The following is a 25166-nucleotide window of genomic DNA, read 5'->3' as shown; positions in this document are numbered from 1 at the left end:
TTTTTTTTTTTTTAGCATTTTATTGACATAAAAACTCAACAACGGGAATATATTAATGAGTATTTGCACCATCGCTCTGCAGACAGTTCCCTTCAGACGTCTACTACAGTATGTACACATCGTTACACAAAATACACAACAGCATATTCCTGGCCAGTGAGGGTGGTTTCTCTTTTCTTTCTTATTTTCTTTCTTTTTTTTTTTTTTTTTTTTTTACACGTGGAGACTGAACTCTTGCTGTAATGAGGCATGAAGTGCTGATGAAACAATAATTAGTAGCCTATAATCTGGGGGGTGGGGGGTGGGAGGGGTAGCTGCAGGGCTTTAGTTTAATTTGCTGAAGCAGAAAACTGTTTCAGTCTGATTAAAAATAAATAAGAGGGTTTTTTTTTTAGGCCTGGGCAGCGATTCAGTGTCGTCCCTCAGTCGTTCAGTGGAATCAGATCGTCATGTTGTGGACGGCGAGCAACTGACAAAATGAGGTTTTCGAGTTCACGTTATTTTTAACGTCACATCGCGGTTCAACACGCTGGACTTTGTTTTGAATATTTAAAGTCACAGTGAAATGAACCTCGTGAGCTCAGTTCCTGTGTTTCCTGCAACAGACGGGTAGATGCCCCTGAAAAATTGTTGTTTTTCAGAAATAATTTTCCACTAATACAGAAAGCAGTGCGTCCTGGTGGGCTCAAGCTGCACCAAGTAGCCGGGAATAAAAATGACAACCGATGTGATGTTAGAGAGTCTGAGCGGTCGTGCTCATTTTGGCCTGGTGAGGCTGCGTGGGACATGTGGAAGATTGAAGTACGGGAGGGCCGGTGGGACAAAAACCAACATGCAGAACGCGGCCATTTATTATCTCCTAACACAGGCTGAGAATAAGAAAATAAAAGCACTGAGGCAGCCGTTCCTGATATTTGCATTTCTCTTGGTGCAGCACCTGTGGAGATTTAGGGGCATGTTAAAAAAAAAAAAAAAAAATTATCTTATGTTGATATTAATGAGCGAGTGGTGCGGTCGACCCCGTATGGAAGGTCGACTGTGCCCACAACGTGAAGAAAAACACAAACATGACATCGGAGTTTCAGACCGCATTAACGTCCCCGAGAAATGACCTCACATGACCCCAGACGGAGCATCCTGAACGGTGACATCATCAAACTGCACCTTGACCTCAAAGTTCAACCAGTAAAACCTTCATAAACCTTTAAACCCCCTCTCTCATCCTTCAAAATAAAATGCTTCTTTGCACTTGTGAGTGATCCTGCCCAAACTTCCTGTTTCAACACATCAAATCAAGAAAATAAAAGTCCATTTCTTGGCGTCTCTATGAGGTAATAAACAGCCGTGTGGACAGATATTGTGCAGAGGGAGTTTTGGCACCGCCGACCCTCCGTATAAAAACAGGCTTCTGAACTCTTATTTTGTTTTTTGTTTTTGTTGTTTTTTTTAACCTCAAGTCATGATGCTTTAGCCCCCCTTCAGATAAAGTGACACAGTAATGGATTTCAAGTCATTTTAAATATATAGATATATATATTTCTGTATATTTATATGTATATGTGAATCTCATGGATCCCAAATATTTGCCCTCCCGAACCTCGTTAATCTGCGTTTAATCTACATGGAAGAGACAGGAGGGAATAAACATCTAATGTGGAACAAATGGAGAGAGTTCGATGTTTCAAGCTGAGCGTGCACGCACACACACACACACACACACACACACACACACACACACACACACACACACACACACACACACACACACACACACGACGGGTTGCCATGTTGGTTTCGTCGTGTTCCAGTGAGTCGACACATCGAGAACGCGCCGCGGCCACCCGCAAAAATCTCCCACCCTGCACCTGTGCTGCTGCTCGCCTGCACCATCCAAGGGTTTACGCCATGACCTTTGACCCCGACCTGCACTTTCTTTTTTTTCTTGGTCAATTTAAAAAATCATGTTCAGGTTTTTTTTTTTTTTTTTAACCCTTTGGAAACCAGGGGCCTTTTTTTTTTTTTTATTTTGTTTTCTTTTTTTTGGTAATTTTTTTTTTTAATTTTGTGATAATTTTATGGCAATTTTCTTAACTTAATTTAACTTATATATTGCAGGGTAAGGGTTAATAATTGTGACTTTCTCTTAATTTTCTGCTGTTTTTCTTCGCATTTAAATATATCATTTTAATAAGTAAAAATATAGCTTTCTTGTACTTTAAATTTTTTTTTTTGCCAATTTTCATGTAATTTATTTTTAATTAATTAAATTATTTTTGCTATATTTTTACTGGTAATTTTTTTTGTGTGTGCGCTATTTGTCACTTTTTCCCCCACACGTTTTTGAGAGAAATCAAGTGAGTTTGCTGAGGTTTCAAAGGGTTAATCCTGGATATCCATTTGACTGTTTCCAGATTCTTCCTCTCGGAGTCGGAGCAGCAGCACTAAAAGGCTGGAGGGGAAATTTGCACGACGGCTGCAGCTTCAGTCGGATCGCCTGTTCGTACGACCTTCATGCCTCCACTTTGCTTTTTTTTTTGTTTTTTTTTTTTGTTTTTTGACAGCGAGCAGATGCGGTAACAGGAAAGCTTCAGTCTCAGATCTCTTTCTGTCTGACAGGCGCAGGACACAGAAAACAGCAGATCAGTCTCAAAACGTACACGAGCTCGTCTGTAAAGGTGATTTTTTTGTTGTTTTTTTTTTTTTTTTTTAGTTTTTTTTGTTACAAGGTAGTCTGGAAGGTTAAGTGCAGCAGAGGCAGCGGCTACATCTGTTCTTCTGTTTGGATCGAGAGGTGGTGATCTTTGGTAACTACTGTCTTCAGCCTCCTTCTGCTCACAAATCCAAGCAAACGCCGAGATTTAACAGCTTGTTCTGTCGTGAAGCACAGGCCTGATTTTTTTTTTTTTTTTTATTATTATTTTAATTTTTATTTTTTTTAACACTGATGACTCCAAGAGAAACACAAATCTAAATTACTCAACATAACGTGAGGACGCTAAAAGCCACAAATGTGTCATTCTCTTCTTATATTTACCAAATCAACGCCTTTTTTTTTTTTTTTTTTTAAATTATTGTTAGTTTGTGATCTACTTTAGTTGTATCTTTGCTTGTCATCTTGATATTTTGTTGGTTTGCTTTGAGGCAATATGATAAAAAAAAGAAAAAGAAACCATAACTATAAAAACTTTGTGCCAACATCATCGTTTATCACTGAGTTTTCTCCCCTCAGATCGGTTTCACCGGGCGCGAGCGTTTCAGTTTTAAACGCAGAGATGATTTTACTCGTCTTTCTCTGTCAGTAGTCGTCTCTGTTTCACAGTTCCTTGTTGCCATTCTTCTCGCTCAAGCGTTCTTAATCCAAAGCCTGACGATTAATCCTCTGATAATGTCGATAAAACATCTGATCAAATATTTTCTATCGGCTATTCAAAGGCACTTTGCACGTTTTAGAGAAAGAAGCGATTGGCTCTCGGGTTGATTCTAATTGAAACACGGGGGCGGGAAATGTACAACGGTTGGTTAATTGTGGCACTGATTTGATTAAAAAAGAAAACAAAAAAACAAAAACAAAAAACAAACAGATTTATCTACACAGAATCCGTGAAGACAGGATGGGCTTCGTCGAGACGGACGTCGTCGTTTGCAGCGTCAGGCGGCGTTCACGCAGGACGGTACCACACGGGTCTGATTTGAAGTGTTTTTCTTTTTTTTTTTCCTCAGGAACAGGTCGCCCAAAAGCTGCTCTGACTTCAGGGTTTCTGCATTTCTTTACCAGTTTGACTCCAAGACTTTTCCATTAACACGTACCAGACTTCCACGACTGTATTTTTGCGGTGTCACACTGAAGCAACATTTACAATTTTGAGGAGTGGAAACCGAAAACAAATAAAATAAATCTCAATCAACAGCTGCTTTGGAGGAAATAAAAATATCTTCCTTTTTCTCCCATCTCAGGCTGGAGCTCGACCAAATTTCAGCAACTTTTTAAATTTTTTCAAGGATATTTCATCATTTTCCAGAACATTTCCGGCAGATTTTTCAAATTCCATTACATTTCCTGGATTTTTGTGTCTAATTTTGTTGATTTTCCTCCAAGTTTTGCCTTTTTCCTTGTGGGACACTTAACAGCCTGCAGCCTCTTGGCCTCTGATCAAATCAAAAGAGTGTAAATAGAGAAACATTGCTTGGTTTTTGAGTCATAAGCACAAAAGAATCACTAAATTACAGCTATTTAAATCCATGGAAGAGTCACAAGTGCGTAAGGATGGCAATGAGGCATTTTGAACACACTGTGAGGATCTCAGCCACCGATATGGAGGACATGAATTTTTGTATGATATTCTGCTTTCATTTTCCAAAACGTTTCCAGGCCTGTAAAGCACATTTTCAAACTCGGTGACATTTCCAGGACGTTCTCATGCGTGCAGAAACCCACAGCGCATTCCTGTGTGACTTGGTGAGTCTGCCTCCCTTTCCTTGCCTGGAGCTCAAACGGTCAAAAATGTTCATGTGGAAAAACCCGACAGCAGCGGCTCTTTCCCAAAGAGAACGACACGGGACACCCGATATGAGCCACAGCTGCCGGAGGCGACGGGATTTGTTGGGAACTATTTCCCCGCCAAAGAACGCCGTCAAGCTGGATCCACCTGCCCCCCCTCAGCGAGCACCAATTAGAGGCAGATGGATCCTCGCTTTCAGACGTTTTCACAAGTAAAGTTTTGACAGTTTGAGCTCCACAAAACAAAACCATCTCGATGCAGCCCCACTGTGCCGGAGTGAAGGGAGACAGACTGGAAACCTCAACAAATCACACAGAAACTACCTGGATGCACAGAAAACACTTGGGGAAAATACCATTTTGTTTTGTATTTTGGGTGAACTGCTCCTTTAAACTTTTTAATGCATTCGGTTGTGATATTTTAGTTATCATCGAAATGAATTTCATACCGTCCGTATTTTTTTCTTCTATTTTTTCGACGCACGAGAAGCGTCCGTGTGAGCGCCGCCTGAAGACGCTGAAACGCTGACTCATTCTGAAGTTTTTTTTTTTGTTTTTTTCCCGGTGAAGCTCCTCTCCACAAGCCGCTGAACATGCAGATTTGCTGACTTAGTGTCCTAGTTAGTGAACTGGCCTGAGACCTACGGCTAAAGACGGCACATGTATGATACAAACACCCGAGGTAATGCGTTAACGTTCCTCAATTCCCGAGTTGTTGGGTTTTCTTGCGGCGGCTGAGCGAACCTAAAGAGCTTGTTTTGTGATGAGGGCTGAATTGGGACGGCGGCCCGCGCTGGCAGGACGCCTGCAGCACCGGCGGGGCTCGGCGGCCCGACCCTGTGTCCGTAAACGTCACGTCCCCTTCTTCTTCTGGCGCTTCAGGCCTTCATGCCTTCATGTAGGTGGGGATGGTGCCGCGCTGAGTCAGACCCTCGAAACGCTTGTAGGTGTAGTTGAGGAAAACCCAATCCTTCGACTTGAAGTCCGGCTCCGTCACGTTGGCTGGTGAAAAACAAACAAACAAAATATATTAGTGGTCACACACTTTGTTTAAAGGCGCTTTACAAAGACTATTCCATGGTTTCTGCGTAAATTCAATCTAATCTTTACTTTCCATGAGGAAAACAAAAAAGTGCCTATAACTGCCTGTATAAGTGTCTGTAATTCAAATTCTACAGATGAGCCAAAAGTGGCACATGATGTTTAGTGTCCAAAAAAAATATAAAAATAAAATAATAATAATCATCCAAACAAGGTGCTCTTTAGTTTAGAGGATGCAGCAAAGTTAAGATGAAATAAAGGCTATTACCATTTTTTCCCCCCAAAGGAGAATGCCTCAGACTTTCATTTCATTTAATTCAACCTCTCTACAACAGACAGACATTCAAGTAAGCTGTTTTTTGTGTTTATATAAATATAGATTGCTATGTATACCGTGCTGCAACACAAGACTGTCCCAATTTGGGAGTGATAAAAGTACATCTATCTATCTATCTATCTATCTATCTATTGTCCTCTCTTTCTCTCTCTCTCTCTCTGTCTATCTATCTATCTATCTATCTGTGTAAATGGCTCAATTATTCCACCCTCTGTTCATTATTTCTTATTAAGAATTTCAAGCCTTAACAGAGATTTCCGACTGACACAACTTTTCTACAAATTGACATTTTCCATAACTTTTCCAGAGGCTGGAAGCTGGCGTTCCCATGTTCCTCTTGACTGCTAACACTGCACTGGGGGTCATTCTTCTCACTGCCACTAGAGGGCGACACAGACTGTGCCTATCGACTGTCACTCCTTGAGCACCTGCTCTCAGTCTGGAGGTCAAGACCCTCCAGGGTCGTGCCAGCATCATTTTGCAAAAAGAGAAAAAACATATTTCCACTACATATTTATATTATCATTTCTGTTTTTGTTAATTTTCCTCCAAGTTCTGCCTTTTTTCTAGCGGCACTCTGATCAAATCAAATGAGCCTAAAAAGAGAAACTCATCCTGTGACTGGGGGTCCTGAGGAAATATCACCTGGATTCATGAGTCAGTAGCCAAAAAGTGAGTGAGGTTGAAAATAAAGATGTTGTCATTTTCAAAACGTATGACAGAAATCCACACGTTAGCTCTCCTCACCCCCTAAAGTCTGACAGAGAATATTTTGGATCTACATTTTGAACACATTGTGAGGATCTTAGACGTTGTTATGGAGCAGATAAATATATGCATGATAAGTATTTATTTTTTTTTTTTATTTCACGCCTGGTGACCGACCTGGCTGCAGGATGTCTGATTCAGGGAAGTCGTCGAAGTTTGATGTGTCGTCGATGCTTCTGATTTCGATGGAGATGGCGGCCGGACGTTCCCTGTGGAGGCGGCACAGAGGGAATCATGGGTTGGAAATAAAAAATACAGCGATGACGATCCAAGAAAATAAAAGCACAAATCTGTACATTCATTTCCTGAAAGAGAACATCAGCTCTACTCCACATACTGTGTTATTGTAAATACGCCACTCCAAAAATCACTCACAAATCATTTCATTTTGCTTTGATTCTGCTCCTGTCAGGCCGCACTTTACAACACTGGAGTGCGTTTCTGCTTCCTCTTTTTCTGTGCAATACATAAACCAACTCTTCTGCTGTCCAAGTTGCACAACACTTTGCTTCTGTAACCGTTTTTATTATTTAAGCAGAGACTCGCAGTGACTCACAGCACAAGCAGAGTCGCCTTTCCTTCCTGCCACACGCTGTGCAGGCGGCTCATGGCTTTACAGACGGACAGGTTTTTATGCTAAAACGGTGAAAACGCTGCACGTTGGGGTCTTAACAAACGCAGAGGGGCTACCTGATGTGCTCCCAGTCCACCGGCTCGAAGAACGGGTGGCTCTTGATCTCCTCCACGCTCACGGCTCCGATCCGGTTCTCAGCGTCAGTGCAGTACCTGGAACAACACGGTGACGATAAAAATCACACGTTCCCCTTCCACTCCCATAAACTTTATCTGTACAAACTGTTGGAAAGAGGAAATTATGGCGACCGCTGCGTTTTTGTTCCTGAAACGACTCATCGAACAACTTCAATTAGTAACATTTGCTCAGATCTAGGGCTGCAAGTATGGATTATTTTAAGTGTTGATTAGTCAAATTATGACAAATGCTCTTGGGAAAAGATCAGAGCCCAAAGTGACGTCTGATCAGCAGCCAAAAAATCCCCAAAGGAATAATTTATTTAAGATATTAATGGAGAAAAGGAAGACAATCTTAGCATCTCAATGTTTGGGATTTTTACTTGGTAAAAGACTGAAACCATGACTCCAATACAAAAAAATGTAATCAATTAATTTTCTGTCAACTGACTGATCAGTTAGATCAGTCATTTCAACACTGCAGAAGGAGAAGTGACGGAAATATGAATATCAGCAGGATACGAGCAGTTTCAGAGGCGTAGAGAAACAGAGGACGTCATGTGACAAAAGATAGAGCTAAAGTTTTGAATTTTAAACTTAAAATGCATAAATAAATGAAACTGAGTAACACAGTGTATACAAATACACACACACACACACACACACACACACACCTTAATATCAAGTCCTTGGCTCTCTCTGAGATGGGGACTTCGGGCGGGAAGACGAGCGTTTCCTTCCAGTTCATCACCTTCCTGTACGTCTCCTGCGGCGTCTCCGAGCAGAAAGGAGGGTAACCTGAGCGACAGGACGACGTGATTAATTGATTGGCGATTAATCGGTTAAGTCGATCAACAGGAAGTAAATCACTAAAAAGAGCAAGCGTACATGAACGTGCACAATATCAATATATAAAAAGGAAATTATATGGACGATATCAAATTTATCCGTTTGGATCAATAAAATACTCTGTGAAGTAACTGCATTTTCAGAATCAGGATCAGAAATACTTGATTGATCCCTCAAATCCTTAACACAGGGATTAAATTATAAGAAATAGAAAAAGAAATAAGAAATATAAAACATTTGCCTTAGCAACTTCGCCTCATGAAACTTAACATCCACAAACTAGAGGATAATAAAAAAAAAACAAAAATCGTAATAAATCATAATATCGCAATACCTAAGAAATCAATACATATCGAGTCAGCAGCCAAGTGTCATGATAGTATCGAATGAGGAGATAAATAAATATATATACACTACTCACAAAAAGTTAAGGATATTCGGCTTTCGGGTGAAATTTCAGGATGAACCTAAAATGCATTATAACCTTTACAGGTGAACTTAATGTGACCTTCTGTAAACTTTTGAATGCACATGTCCAACTGTTCAATGTTTCAGTACTTTTTGCACAAGTTGCTGTTCTCTAACAAGGAGTTTAACGGCAAAATTCACATCAGGTGTTTGATGCTCCAGCTCATCGAGGTCGTATCATTAGGGAACGGCTGCTGGAGACTGGGGTACCTCAAATGGAGTGGCCTGCACTTTCTCCAGACCTGAATCCCATAGAAAACCTATGGGATCAGCTGAGTGGCCGTGTAGAGGCTCGGAGCTCTGTACCCCAGAACCTCAATGTCCTGAGGGCCGCCCTTCAAGAAGAGTGGGATGCCATGCCTCAGCAGACAATAAGTCGACTTGTGAACAGCATGAGACGTCGTTGTCAAGCTGTAATTGATGCTCAAGGGCACATGACAAGTTATTGACACTGACATTTTTTGTTGTGGTATATCCACCACTGTTGTTGGCTTTTGTTTCAAGAAATTGTTTGAGATGAGGAAATCACCAGTGCATGGTTCTACTTAAATGTCCTACTTTCATGATACAATATCACTGTAGCGTGAACTTTTTATATTGTCCATAAATTTCACCCAAAAGCCAAATATCCCTAACTTTTTGTGAGTAGTGTATATATACGACACTATTCACTGTTTGTAGATTTTCCAAATAAAACACAAACTTTATCTCTTGTGCACCGGTGGCTCAGTCGTCCAGTTTAATTCATGTCACTGTGACTTTCAGCAAAAAAATGCCACAGAAATCTTCATCTTCTTGCATAAAACATATATCGCCTTTAGCTCGATCTCCCTGTGCGGGCGAGCGGCTGCTTCTTACCGATGAGCATTTCGTACATGATGACGCCCAGAGACCACCAGTCACACAGCTTGTTGTAGCCCGTCTGCATGAAGACCTCGGGGGCGATGTAGTCCGGCGTTCCCACCGTCGAATAAGCCTGCCGGTCACGACGAGAGAAAAACATCAAATAAAATAAAACATAACTGGAATCCATGTTACCCTTTGAATACTTTGAGGAAGGAAATGTTGCCAGGTTGAACTTGAGTTCAGCCTTGTTTATATTTTCAGATATCCGTGATTCACTGGCTCATTTATAAACTATGTGCACTACTTGGAGAAAACCTTTCATGCACTGGTTAATATTGTATAAAGGCACAATGCTCTTGAGGATATTCTCTCGAGGATTACAGCCAGGTAAAATTGCTCTGTACCTGGCTGTAATCCTCGAATGATCGAAAAAAAAAAACAAAAAAAAAACAAACATTTGATTTAAGTCCAAATTAACCTGACACACTGGAAACAGCACATTTATTCACAGTCGAAATGTGATTTAACTGCAAAGCCTCCACATCGATCTTAAGATGAAACAGCTTAATGTGAGACGGTGATAATAGTAAGATTTATGCTGTTTACACTGACAAACAGGTGCGGCGTGAACAGGGATTATTTATTACACTGTTTACTCATGTGGCATCGGTTCAATGTGAAAAAAAAAAACAAAAACGTAGAAAATATGACAAAAAATATGAGACAAAGTGTTACCAGCTGCCTCCGGTTCTTCTTCCAGGTCTCTGCTTTCCTCTTGGAGTTCATGTTTTGAAAAGCTGCAGGTTGTTTAGAAAGAAAGAAAAAAAAAAGAAGAAAGACAGAATGACTCTTTAATATTTACATGTCTTAGCAGAATAACTTTTCAAAGAGTGAAAAATACTCTGGATTGCTTCTGTGTTGAGTTTTACCTGAGACTTTGTGCTAAAAATGCCACAATAATAACCCTCTGGTCTCTATAAATCATATGAGAATGTGCTTATAACTGTATTATTATAGTCCCAGGTGGTTTTGGTCTTTCTTCCTGCTGTCAACTTTGCACCTTTTCGACTCAACAGTGGATTTGAACTCACAGAAGTCGCTGGGCGGGTTGTGCGTCAGGTTCCGGTAAAACTCCGTGCGATGAGCCTTTTTCAGTCCCGTGCACAAACCGAAGTCTGACAGCTTGACGTGACCCTGTGAGAAAACAAACGGTTAAATTATTACACTCGATGGAGAAATACATGACCTCACACGGACAGAAAGAGGAAGAAAAGGATAGAAAGAGGAGGGGAATTTTCTGAAGTAAGACCATTCTGTCGCCGTTCTTGTTCACAGACGAGACAAAAAAAACATCAACATCAGGATTCACAAATCGAACATCATGTCTCTGTATCTTCTGTCTATTTCTGGAAGACTCGTCGATGCTGTAATAATATACAAGGACAAACTGGCTGTGTCCTGCTGGCAGCTGCTCACAGGACACTGGGAAGCTGGAATGCATCAAATTAATTCAGCCTTTGACTTTTGGGGGAAAAAAACCCCAAAAAAAACCCAAAACAAAAAAAAAAAAAACAGACATCGCTAATCTAAAAAAATACAGACAGAAAAAGACAGGTAGAATCTCACAAGTAAAGCAACACAAACACTCTTCTCTCTGTGTGTGTGTGTGTGTGTGTGTGTGTGTGCGTGTGTGTGTCTCACCCGGGAGTCCAGCAGCAGGTTGTCTGGTTTGATGTCTCGGTGGATGAAGCCCAGCTGGTGGATGGAGTCGATGGCGAGGACCGTCTCGGCGATGTAGAACTGAGTCGCCTCCTCAGACAGAGTGTCCTTCTTCATCAGCAGGGTCATCATGTCGCCTGGCAACAAGGTCAAAGGTCACACGCTTTTTAAAAATTTTATTTATTTTTTATGTTGTTAAAGAAAATACACGATCCACTGTGTAAATAAGACAGCTTTGGAGTTGCTGTAAACTTTATTTTTTTACTTTTTGACGGAGCCAGGCTAACGACTCCCATAGACTTTAAGTCTTTATGCTAAGCTAACATGAAATGCTACCCATAGGAACTGAACCACTGGACGTAGAGAGGTGAAAATGGTGTCCAACATCTTGTCTCAGTTTGGGTTAAGTCAGAAAAAAGGGTATTCTGCTCAAAACATTGGATTTCTCCTTTAACTGCATGTTCAAATCCTGGGATTTATTAGTCGAGTTAGTCAAAAACTGTGATAAAGCTATTAGAGACTAATGAAGTAGTGGAAAATTGGTAATTTATTGGTGAATTACTTCTTGGCTACTTTAAGATAAAGAGAAATCCAGTCATGTTTAAAAAAAAAAAAAAAAAAAACAAGGATAGGGAAAAACCTAACCCGATATCTTCTGATGCCCTTTCCTGATGTTTTAAATAATTAAACGGAAATAAAACAGGTGAAGCTTTCACACGAGCGTACCTTCAAATAATGAATATAGTGTATAAATATAGTGTTATGAGTGTTGTGGGGGGGGGGGGGGGCAGCACCGCCCATAAAAAGTGATGACTCAGGCATGCGCATTAAAAGAAATTCCACAACGCAGCGTTTTATGGGCTTGCATGCAAATTTAAAACAAATTCAAATTCAAAACACGAAAGCCCGTCGTCACCGAGCGACACACACACACCTCCGGGCAGGAACTCCATGATGAGGTAGAGGTTCCTCTTGTCCTGGAAGCTGTAGAACATCTTGACCACCCAGGCGCCGTCCGCCTCCACCAGGATGTCCCGCTCCGCCCGGATGTGAGCCACCTGCACCGAGGAAACGCCGCGAAACACGCTCACAACCACGAAGCGACGGCATGAAAAAACAACAGAGCCACCGAGCCCCATTCTTAAGATTTACACATAAACATTTCTGTGTTAATGCAATGCTATTACCACTGTTATCATGTGAAAATGATAGAATTATCATGGAAAAGAGTCAAGGAAACACAAGAAACTGTTCGCTCTTGCAATGATGGCACTTTCTCGTTAAGCACGTTACTTTAAAGGAACGTTTTTTTAAACAGTTGGTGACTCTGCGTAAAAATAAAAGCCATGGCACACTTGAGGATGTTGTTTACAGTCGTATCACTGCTCTAAAAATCCATGACGTTCATACCTGCTCCTTCTCCAGCATGTCTGCTTTTCTCAAAATCTTCATGGCGTAAATGTGTCCTGTGTCTTTTTTCTGCACCAAACGGACCTGAGGGCGAAAATATTAAAATATATCTGAGTAAAAAACAAACAAACAAACAACTGCATGTCATGGAAATGTCATTATTCTCTATTACCTTGCATCTTTGCACCAAATTTACATTGTAAAATCACTTTTTTTCATATTATAATTTCAGTACAACTGTCACTTAACAGTCTGGCACAAAGGAAATGAGATAAATGATGTGTTTAAACTGCACAAAGTTGGTTCTTAAAACCCAAGTTTCTGACACCTTGTGCACTCTGCTGGCTTACAAACGTCTTTTTTATGCCCCACAGCAAAGGTTTAGAGGACGTTTTAGGAAGTGTGAAGGCTTTCCACTCTCTCATTTTGCTAAAAGCTGAGCGCACCTCTCCGAAGGCGCCTCGCCCGATGACCTTGAGGGACTCGAAGTCGTCGAGGCCGAGTCGCGTCCTCTTCAGCCGCAGGAACTCCGTCTCCTTGCGGGCGTGCTGGGAGCGCCGCATCACCTTCTGCAAAACACAACGAGACACCGAGTCATCTGAGGAAGAAGAGGTGGAGGAAGGACAAGAAGAAGGAGGAGGAGAAGGAGGTGAGGGAGAGGGTCAACGCAAAGCAGAACAATTACAAGAACAAGAGGAAGTAGAAGGAGAAGAAGAAAAAGAGGAAGAAGAAGGAGGGGAAGGAGAAAAACACTTGCGGCTGCAACAAGGAAGCAGAAAATCACACTTGGCAAATAGTAAATACGTCTGTTTCATTAATATTTACAGAAATATGACTTATGACCTTTCACTGTTTTGATTCCTTATTAAGGAGCATAAACGTACTGTACCTCTTCGTCTGGCAAACCCTCTTCATCCATGACTTTCTCCAGCTTCTTCTGCCTGCAAGGAAACAAAAAAACACTGAAAAAAACCTGCTTTCAAAACACAAAACAGCTATAAAAAAAAAAAAAAAAGGAGACCGGCAGCACAAATATGACCAAACTGTTTTCTCAATTACACTGAAAGATATTTTTTGAATCAATGATGAATCCCATGAGTTATTTGGACTGTTTTCTGAGGAAATATGTCGGGGGAAACTGACAAGAGAACAGATGAGGAGGGATTAGGTGACAAAAAAAAAAAAAAAGGATGACAGCTTGGAACCAAATCCCTTGTTGGTCAAATGGAGGGGCGTTTACTGGGGCGTCTGCTGCCTTAAAGAGACGCTCCGACCCGTCTCATCTGCACAATGCGCCGGCTCTCGGGTGACACCATCATAGAAATAGGTTGAATACGAGCTGCAGCTCTTTGTCACGCTGACTCCCGACGCTTCTGGATTGTTTTCCGGTGTCAGACGGGCTTTTGTAATCAACCGCGGTGTTTACATGCACGGAGAAACCCGACTATTGGCCGTGCTCTCGGTTAAGGTCACATCCTGGTTAAGCTGTTTACATGAACGTTTGATCCCCTGCCACTGATTCTCCCTGCCTCCACGAATAAACCGATAAACAGATTATTCCGGTTCGATGACTGAATGCAAAAGGTATGAAAATGGTCTGGCTGCTGGCTGCCCTTTTTTGATTCTTTGGACGTAGAAGTTATGGCTTTTAAAAGACGGGAAAGAAATGTTGAGCGCAGCAGTGACAGCAACACTAAGTGACACAGTGACATGTTTATTATGGAGGTTAACACGAACACAGGAGAGGACGCTGCACCTCAAAAGTGTGTTTCAGTGCAAAAAAGTGTAAAAACAACAGATGATTCAGTCAGACTTCTCAGTGTAAAGACAATTTTTTTAAGGTTTTTTTGGCCCTTTTATAGCAGTAAGCCAGGCATCTTAGCCAGGTTTGAGCTTACCTAAGTTGTTCTGTAACACTTATATCAGTACAAAATAGGGTTAAACAGGTAAACCAGGTTAAAGAGACAGTTCATCCATTTTGAAAAATCTGATATTATTCTGATATTATTTTCCAGGTGGTACGTAGGGCAGGAGCGACGCTGTCATCTCATCTTTTCACAGGCGCTCACATAAATTCAATTCTCCTGCAGCTACGCTCCTGAGTGTCACACCGGCTCAAATAAAGAGACAATAAACTTTCAGGTTTAGACGTTCAGCCTTTAAAATTCAAGCTCAAGATTTTACACGTCCACAAATGCTGTCTTAAAGTAATCCGTGTGCATTAAATTGTCAAATCCAACAAAATGAGGACCGGTAAAAGTGCTGTTAAAGCTTGTTTGGGAGGATTACATGGCGAATATGTTCCCACTGCCAGGAGGCTGATAGTTCACACTGAGGCCATCCAGTCAGCCAGAGCGGTGAGAGGAGGGGAGCATCACCGCTGCCCCTCAGTGCCTCTTAGGAGGTAAGTAAAATAATTAAAAGAATTTCAAAATGGGTGAACTATGCCTTTAAGGAGAAGAGATCACAGGTTTGATTCCAGAAACAGGCAACAGCCAAAAAATGAAAGGAAAAAAACCTTCACCTGATCTCTCCATTCAAGATGGCGCAAATAAAACAATAAAAAATGGACAGGTGTTTTTTTTTTTTTTGTTTTTAAATGTGTGCAGGTGAGAACGTGCAGGTGTGTCGTACCTCATCTCGCGCTCCTCGTGCTGGGTGAGCAGCGTGCTGTAGAAGTTCTCCAGCGTCAGCTTGGCCACGGTCACCCGCTCTCGGGTGTGGTTGCTCATGGGAAGGGCAGCTGCCGTCCCTCCCGTCATGGCCATACTATCCTGGAGGGGAAAAACAAACAAATCAACAAGCGGACCGACATGAAAAACAGAGGCAGCACGTCAGCCCACAATCGCTGCTTTAAAACTAGCACGGTGTATTTTCTCATTTTCGGCAATTTTCACCATCATCACTTTTCAGAAGACTGTCAATTCTTGGAAAAAAAATATCCTGTAAACACAGCAGCATTTTGTAACTTCCCTGTTAATGTAAAAAAAAAAAAAAAATACTAATGCAGCTATAAGGATGGGAAACATAGGGAATGTTAATATTGCCCACACATGGTGCACTATGCTATATCTCATAAAAAGTCATTAATAACACAGGAAAAATGCCTTGATATGCACCCAACAAAATTCATGACTAACAGCAGCACAGCTTTAAAGAAGGTTTAATGTCGAAACGTATTAACCACGATGAGAATAACACCGTTTTCTCTTTTTAAAGCTGCGCATCTTTGCACTTGAGATTTGTCACCACTCACAAATGACAACTCTGGGATTCGCTGTGAAGCTGCACTTGACAAAATGTGACGTAAAGTTACACTGGTTTTGTTTTATCGGTCCTTTAGCTTTAGCAAGAGAACGGCGCCTCATCCACACTAACTGAGACACTATGGATGTGTCCTGTGTGCCTGAATTCATTTCAGCTGTCGGGGAAACAAACAGTGACAAATCCAGAATCAGAATCAGAATCAGAACCAGAACTACTTCATTGATCCTCAAGGGGAAATCAGGTTATTGGGTCCAAACTTCAGAGTGAAATAAAAAGACCAGCACACAAATGCTCCAACCAGATGAAGCTGGACTCACTTCCAACTCTGAAAAAAAAGTTAAAAAGTTGCTGCTCTCACACAAAGTGACCTTTAAGGCACACATGCTCGGGTTTAATGTGCCAAATCCTGTTTTTTTTTTTTTTTAAGGTTTTAATCGACAGCACCTCCTAGCCCAAAGAAAGCCTTTCTTAAGGTCAGTTTAATGACAATATCTTCCCACCCATAGCAACTGATACACCAGATAAACCAATGCCAATACAATATTGCTTTTTAAAGCTGATACCGGCTGATACGACTGCCTGCTGGTATATCGGTGCCTCCCTGCTGATTACCTTTGATATCCATACAGACGACCACTCAAGGCTGCGGCCGAGGGTTTAAACATCAATAGTGTTTTAGTTTAACTCAGCAGAGTTGCAGCCACACTGTCTGAAGTGAAAATCTCTCTGTATCGATGATATCTTTGTGATGACTTGGCCGAGGGAGACGTGATCAGGGGAGGAGAGGTGCGACGGCCATCGCCAAAACAGTCTGACGTTAGGCCATTAAAAAGTGCGATTGGTCTTGATTGGTTCGCCTGGAGATAAGAGAGCTCTGCAGCCCAGAGATAGGACGTGTGTTTTGTCTAGTCGCCTGACCTTTTTTTTTTTTTTTTTTTTTCCTTTCACCGCTCCCACTAATCTGTGAACAACAAGGGACTTCCTGCGGTCTGAGACGAGCCGCTGCGACTGGCTCCGCTCGAGAGGTTTGTGTTGATGGAAAACGAGACGCTGGCACTGCGGTTGTTCATTTACCGGGGACTTTACCTGGGCAGAATAACGGAGTATAAGATGTGGGGTCAAAGGCTAAATCTAAAAAAACTAAATGATTACTGATTACTGTATTTTTCTGAAACAGCTTGAGCCTTTTATTTCTCCGTGTGGATCTTTTTCAGCTGCACTGGTCAAACTAAATGAACCGCCTCAGTGCTGCCTATAGCCTTTTCATTATTTTAAAGAAAATCTGTCCTTCCATGGCAAAACAGCCCCCAAAACAACACTTTTAGCACAGAAACCAACGCCAACAAAGAGGATTATGACAATATAAACAACAACAAGTCCCGGTACCCATTTTTTAAAGGAAATTAAACGTCTCTTTTCTTGTCATCTTCCAATTTGAATTGGAAAGTAGAGCCAGCAGGTAGCGTCCAAGGAGGGTAAAATGAAGAAGTCACGGCATCATGTTGTGTCATATCATTGGGGTACAACAGATGGCGTGCGATCATAGGACATCAACGCTACCTGCTTAAAACACCTGAGTGGACGCCATCCCTTTATTTCTAGCGCCATCTGCTGTAAGCGTCCAACACTGCAGCTCCAGTTAGGTCGTGTGTGTCGTACCCCACAGCTCCTATTGGGTCAGAGGCTGTGGCTGTGTCCCAATTCAAAGGCTGTACGCTACCTAGGTCGTATTTGTAGGCTGCTTACGTCACGGCGGCGCGACAAGTGCTGTCCCAATTCAATTTTACCGCGCAGGGTCCTGCAAATGCAGCCGACAGATGCAGCCTATTTCTGACTAATTTGCAGGATACACCTCCACGATGCTTCGCGGCGGACATCACAGCCTACTTCCCATGGTACCTTTCGGTCCAGTTGAATTTCTGGATCAGCCACCATTGCTGGAATTATGAAGCCTGTTTTAGACCGTCTTAATGTTTATATCATGACGTTTTGATAAGTTTTCATGCCTATAATCACCACCATAGATTCGGTTTAGCTGTTAACTGTATCCGAACAACGCCTGTAAATGCAAGTTTAGTTAGATGAGTTAGATAGGCATTTTGCATGATGTTTCCATAGCAACCATCAGCGCATCAGGTACGTTACAATGTAGCCATGTGTACAATTACTTTAATTGGGATAGTCTGTTGCAATTTGTGAGGTGTAACAATTATCTTAATTTTCTGCATCTTCACGAAGACAAAATAAAATAAAATACATAAAACTACAGAATCAACGTTGTCCACCTTGAGAGCGTTGAAGCTGCTTATCGTTTTGTTTCATGCACAGGTGTTCACTGACACACCTCCCAAACCTACTTCGGCATTTTACGCTGCATCACTCGAATGCGCTTCGGGAAGCCTCGATAATAATGACGTAGGAATCCTCCGCAGGCTACGCCGTCCCAATTCACTAAACTTTTAGTTCCGGGATACCTGATATCGGCACCTACGTCGGACGCCTCCTACGTGGGCACCGTAGGCTGCGACCTAGAAGTCATCTAGCCCTTCGATTGAGACAGACCCACTGATTCGGCCTCGTTTTAACAGCCTTTAGCCAGAGACACTGCCCCCTGCCTGGATTTTAGTGTTTTGCTGAACTCGGGACTCTTCTGGGCGTCGGCCTTTGGGCAGCGGGTGTGTCGCTCCCAGCCAATCACAGAGTGCAGGGCCAGATCGATAGCACGACATCCAATAGGAAGCTATGGAAATCGTGGACCGCATAGAAAAGTAATTACAACATTTTCACCTGCAGACGAGCGCTGAGGGAGGCGATGAGGTTGAAGAGTGACGTGGTGTTGGCCTCTTTTCTACTGGACAGGGACAGTTTTGTTCCCTGGGATGGCAAGGTTACATTTTGGGTGGCCATTTCATTCCACTGACATCTGAGACATGAAAACTCGCTGCCGGCGGTTCGCTTAGCCAGGGAGGAGGAGCCAGCTTCAAATGTTGTGTTTACAAACGGCAACAACAAATCCCACTCATTCTGCCTTTAACAGATCAGAATTACATGTGGGGGGGGGGGGGGGGGGGGGGGGAGAGCGTACTGGGACTTGTTGTTTTTTTACTTGCTGTTTTTTAGTTATTTTAAAAAGACAAATATAATGTTGAAGCCAGCAAGAAGGCAGCTGACCCTGGGTCTTTCCCTGGTGAAGTGGGTGTTGGAGTAGACTGACCTACCAGATGAAACAAGACATTAAAGAGGAGGAAGCGGGTATTAAAATACGATATATTGCTGAGCCCCACTTCCATATTCAAACCAGCCATATTAGCCTTTATCTATCCAACATCGTGACCTTCCAATAGGCCTATTATGAATGCCACAATCATGGCTAAATAAAATAATCTATTTTTTTAACTGGCCGGAGCTCCTTCTTTGGTGCTCTTTTCTCACAGAGGTGACGACTGAGAGCGGACATGACTCAATCTGTTACGAGCTGCGACGTCAGCGTGGAGGCTGGAGGGATTCAGTCTGGCTTCACGTTCCCAGATCCACCCAACAGCTAAACAAACAGCCGCTCTGCCTCTTACAAGGAAGGCTTTATAAAAGCAAGCAGACCATTCACAGAGCAGAACCAGGGCGGCTCGCGGGCCAAATCTGGCCCTCCTCCAAAATCTACAAACGGTAGCAGAATGTATTCAAATACTGAATACATCCAATATCTGGTTTTTGGAGTAATCTGCCTTGTATGGACGGGTCACTGTGCATCATTATGACTTAAAGCCTAGATGCGTACTTGTTACACTTCTAATAAGCCACCAGCTTTTTTATTAAAGTTTGGGCCACTCCCAAGACCACACCCAAGACGGATCTGAGGCGGCTTCTCATCAGCTTACTGGAATTGTTAAATCTTGCCTCCTGTTGTTTGAGCCAACAGTGAAATTGTGTGATGAGGCTGTGAAACGTCAACAGTACGCCTGCTGGCACACTGAACTTTATTATCTGACCAGGAAACACAACGGGCACAGAGCTAGAATATAAACCGGCAGGGTGTGTGCACTTTGGAAAACAGCAAGAACCACCTGGAGAGATCGTCATTCGATCGTTTTCTTGGAGAGTGTGTCACTTTTTCCCCCGTTTTTGGAATGAAATTCAATTCATTAAAAAAAAATGTATGGAAATTACATGCGCGCACACACACACACAGACACAGACACAGACACACACACACACACACATACACTCTCACTCTCTCACGCACGCACACATACATACACTCCACCCTGTAAGTACTGTAAGTAACTTGGACAGGAAACAGCTTCCGTCCTGAATGAAAGGGCTCAGTCATGAAGCCAAAGTGAGGGAGGAGTGGGGCGCACAAGGATGACAAACACACACACAAACACACACACACACACACACACCTCATACGCCTATAACTAAGATCTATAACGTCCTCAAGTGTTCCAAGCTGTCAAATAAACAACCAACTACTATTGAAAAATCACCACAGCACTCCAGTAACAGACGCCCGCAGTGTTTCTGTGATATTCAGTAATGATCTTATCACATGTTATGGTATTTTGTATTTTGATCTATGGTATCATGACATATCCCTGTAGGAATTTATTGTTTAGCAGTGACATTTGCACAGCATCCTTCTTCAGTTTATTATGGGATCATAGCTCTTTTTGATAAGAGGTTTCTAAGAGGCAGCCTTGTGGTATTTTGTATTGTTTTACCGTGAGAAAAAAAAAAAAAAGAATAAAAGAAAACGTAGCCTGGAGGAACAAAACTAAACAAAAACACAGGCCGATTGTCAGTGGTGATGCTATGCAGACTGAACCTGCAGGAGGTTTGGACTGACAACAAAGGCAATGCATGAAAACAGACGGTCAGACATTAACATGCAGCTCGACGGGTTCCTAAAAAATGCTGGGAATGCCCTCCTGTGCATGACCTCTAACTGGGAATAACATGAGCCTTAATCTGCGGATGGCACAGAGACAAAGGTAAAGAAATATACACTATCCTCCTAAAAACAAACCAAAGAAAAACACTGGGCTTTTCTCTCACACTCATGCAAGGTGTTACTTCCCATGCTGCAACAAAGGAAAAAAAAAACATTCACACCTCACATAAACTTATAGGCTTAAGAGCATGATTGAAAACAGACAAAAAAAAAAAAAAAAGAAGCTATTTAATGTTGATGACATGCATTCAATTCTCATTTGTCTTTACTTGCATATATTATATTTTGTAGTCAACTACTGTAGTAACTGAAATGTCAAATAAACACAACCGACTACTGTAAAAAAAAAAAAAAAAAAAAAAAACATTCACACCTCACATAAACTTATAGGCTTAAGAGCATGATTGAAAACAGACATAAAAAAAATTAAAGTAAATACAAATTCTCACATGTCTTTACTTGCATGTATTATATTTTGTAGTCAACTACTGTAGTAACTGAAATGTCAAATAAACACAACCGACTACTGAAAAAAAAAAAAAAAAAAAAAAAAAAAAAAAACACCATACCATCCCAATAACAGACACCCATAATAATAATAATGATTTAGCGTTTTAGTATTTTTTTTTATCTATGGCATCACTGTACATCTGTTGGAAATTATCATTTTGCAGTGATATTTGTACGGTAGCCTTGTTCAGTTTATTATAGGATCACAGCTCTTTTTTTTTTTTTTTTTTTTTTTTTGATGTCTCAAGCGGCCAAAATGTTTTAAATAGATGTCACCTATATGTGAAAATTTATTTTTGTGGATTGCTGCCTATTCCCAAACACAGACTACCTTCATCCAGGAGTGTATATGTAACATAACGTTATTTTTTATTTTAATTTACAGCCAGGGACGTTATTATGGTTGATATTGGGTATCTTCATCGATTTATTTAACAACACTAATGATTTTAGCCTATTTAGAGTTATTTTGTGCTGATATCATGTTCCCTTTGCCAGGCTCCGTGACAGCAATACATTCAAAATGCATCAATATTACATTAAAAAACAGAAAGAAACAACAGCTTTTATGGAGAATTTAACTTTCCACCTACCTCCGTGTCCTGCTCCAGAGTCAATTATTGGCTTGCCGCCAGCTCACCTCCCAGCTGAAAGAAATGTTTTGTCTTATCTGTGTTTTCTGCCTGTTTTTGAGGCGACTGTTAGCTAAAGCTCCGGTTACCCCCTGCAGACGAGCCGAGCCGCTTCAGCAGCAAACATTGCCGATATCGCCGCAAAAAAAACACAATAAATGCTCCTTGACGGCGCCGATAACTAGTCTAGCATCACTTGAAAATAATTTACTCCATTTCGTTTCCTCCGACCTCGAAATCCACAGCTTCCTCTTCTTTCTTTCTATAAAAAATAAAAAAATAAAATAACCACCGCTGCTGCTGCTTCCTGGGACAGTTGAGCTCACCCAGACGTTCGTGCCACGCAACAGCGTCAAGTGTTACTGACGTGACCGGCAGCCAATCACCGCGGAGAAGAGGGACCGGGTGTTTTCCTCTGACCCATCAGGGTGCTAATACAGTGTGAGCGACGCGTCCGCCGGCCAATGAGAAGCGTCGGCTTGCCACGGGGGGGGAGGGTCGCGTTCCAGCACGCAGGTTCATTTGGCTACCAGATGAAGGCTACACTGAATTACGTAATTAAAGGGCTTTATAGTCAGTGCAAATTAATGTTAACCGCAATGAAAATAACTATAGATAGTCTATGATGCATTTTTTTTTTTTTTTTTAGAAAGTTCTGATATAAACATTACAAGAAAAATATATGACAGGATAGAAACACCTCATAGGAAATATTCCATAATATTTGATAAGGTCATCAAGGTCAAAAAAAGGTCACTCTCTCTGATTAAAATAGACATTACAGGCCTGTTAGAGAACAACAAAGAGTCCGGAAACTTTTATGAATAATACCTATTATAAATCTCTAAAGGATGCCATACAAGGACTATAAATAGCCGCAATACCTCATAGGAATATTTTTAGCTGAGGAAACTTTATAATTTGAGGTGACTGCACCTTGCTGCAATTGCTGAAAATCAAATGGGAATTAAAAGAAAGGGAATTGTGCAGGTTGTGCCTTTTTTTTTTTTTGGAGACGATAAATCAGATGAATATTGATTTATTGTTAAGGCATAGCAAAGGGGACAAAGCCCTCATTCTCAGTCAGCCTGTCTGAAATCCTATATTTCCTTGTGGCCTGATCGGTGTTTACCTAAGGTTTACAGGACAAAGAACAGGTGTTGCCGCCCGATCTGACCCTAATTACTACTGACACGATCTGATAAGAGGAGCACAACGCCCACAACAAGGTTTTTATCACGCTGTCGGTGAAAACACAGACGAGGCTGAGACACAGCGGCACGGTTAGGGGGGGGAAGTTTCTTTGCCACAAGTGTCCTTATTTGGACTTTTACAACACTGTGGCTGCTGCAGCGGTGATGTCAACATGTCCCGGCGGTGGGTGTACCCTCCTAACACTCTTCTGGGTGTGGTGCCCAGTGCACAAGACTGTTTTTATATTGCTCACATCAACCAGGGGCCCACTCGAATGTGACACAGCTGCTATATTTAGATTTCGGGGCTGTAAAACGCACCGGCCGGCCGCCTGCAGCCTCGCAAAGTTTGGTTTGGTTCCAGAGATGAGGGCTCAGATATCACTTTTTTTTTATATATATAATTTAATTTATTAGTTTATTTAACCCTCCTGTTACCTCCACATTTATTAGCATGGTGCTTCATGTGTCTTGTTGATGATCTAAACAGCCTTTTATATAAAACATAACCTCCTCCACTCATTCCCCCCCCCATATACCTCAAAGCTCTTCAGTGGTTCTCACTCTGCTACAGGTGTGGTTATGTTTGGTTCATGTTCACCACGTTTCCGGTTGATTTTCAGTTTCATGCTCCTCTGTGGGGACGAGAAAACGCCTCTTTTTGCTTATGAGACCCTTAAAAAAAACTACAAAAAAAAGGTGAACAAACCCCAAACTGCATGATAACGTACAGATAAAAATCATCGCTGTTCTTCTCAGTTCTGCAAAAAGACTTTTTTGGAAATACAAAGTTTCCACCCCAACTGCTAAAAATATTCGCAGAGCATTTTCTCATTCTCATTTTTAGCTGACACCGATATTCAGAGACACGTCAAAACACCAGAATATTCAAAAATGAGAGGGTCAGAGGTCAAAGCCTGTGAAGCTGTGCTCAGACTGAAACTGAAAAAACCTCACCGTGTTTTCTGGTGCCGTGCGAGTAGCTGTGAGAAAAAAGTGGCTTTTTGTTATTAGGGGGGGATTAATCTTTCTGCAGATATCACATCTGAGCTCCAAGTGACGGCCTTTGACCCTGAAAACACAAAAGGCACGATAAGAGAACATTGTGGTGACGCCGGGATGCAAGAAATACAAAGGAAAATAAATCAGGGACCAGAGGTAGTTTTTAATGAAATACAGAAAGAAATGTCAAAATACGCATCATGTATTGATGAATTATCCGATTTAATACAGTTAGGAATTTATTTTGACAAGGACATGATAGAAACAAGTTTTTTTTTTTTTCATTTTCTATATTTTTTTAGGCAATTTGACAAAATCTGAAATTATATGTACTGTTGTATGTATGCATTTTCAGATTTTTTAAATTATTTTTTAAATGTGTCATAAATTAAAGGAGAAGCAAAGGGGGGCATTGCCTGAAAGTACAAACTGTGATGGACGTTCTGTGTTTTGATTATAAATGATATAAAAGACAATGAATCATGAGCCTTTCTCCTAACAGATCACCAGTTAACATTAACATAAAAATCAAATTATTTTACCAGTAAGAGTCTGGAACCAAAAAATCCACAAGTCTTTATTCAAACTTTATTTAAAAAAAAACAACTGATATTAGGTTGCACTGATGTGAGCAGTTTGTCCACTTTAAGGCAGTTCTGAAGAGTTTTGTGGATGAAGACAGAACTTAACGCATCTGTTTTACATGTAAAAATCATACTTACAATTTACAACACACACACACACACACACATCCATACAAAAAAAAAAAAAAACAAAAAAAAAAAACAAAGACAGACAGACAATCAGATGAGAGTTCAGCTGATCCTGCCTCACCTTCCTCTCAGGAAGTCCCAACTCTTCCATGGAAAATAAAAAGGGACGTGCAGGCCGCCTCTCTAAATAAGAATTTGCTTGACTTTCCCGC

General features: G+C 41.4%; 1 protein-coding gene across 1 annotated transcript; it reads right to left on the bottom strand.

The window, feature by feature from the left end:
• Positions 1-307: 307 nt before the first annotated feature.
• LOC115354974 (serine/threonine-protein kinase 38-like) lies at positions 308-22397 on the bottom strand. The gene is made up of 14 exons (XM_030045552.1): positions 22008-22397; positions 15321-15460; positions 13576-13627; positions 13133-13255; positions 12687-12770; positions 12211-12334; positions 11259-11413; positions 10649-10751; positions 10293-10354; positions 9570-9687; positions 8069-8192; positions 7335-7430; positions 6762-6853; positions 308-5500 (listed from the first exon to the last, which is right to left on the bottom strand). The coding sequence occupies exons 2-14, from the start codon at positions 15452-15454 to the stop codon at positions 5385-5387; spliced, it is 1383 nt and encodes a 460-aa protein (XP_029901412.1). The 5' UTR covers positions 15455-15460; positions 22008-22397; the 3' UTR covers positions 308-5384.
• Positions 22398-25166: the final 2769 nt, after the last annotated feature.

The sequence above is a fragment of the Myripristis murdjan genome, chromosome 23 (genome assembly GCF_902150065.1).
Source record: "Myripristis murdjan chromosome 23, fMyrMur1.1, whole genome shotgun sequence".
Classification (NCBI taxonomy): Eukaryota; Metazoa; Chordata; class Actinopteri; order Holocentriformes; family Holocentridae; genus Myripristis; species Myripristis murdjan.
This window is presented reverse-complemented; position numbering and strand designations above follow the sequence as displayed.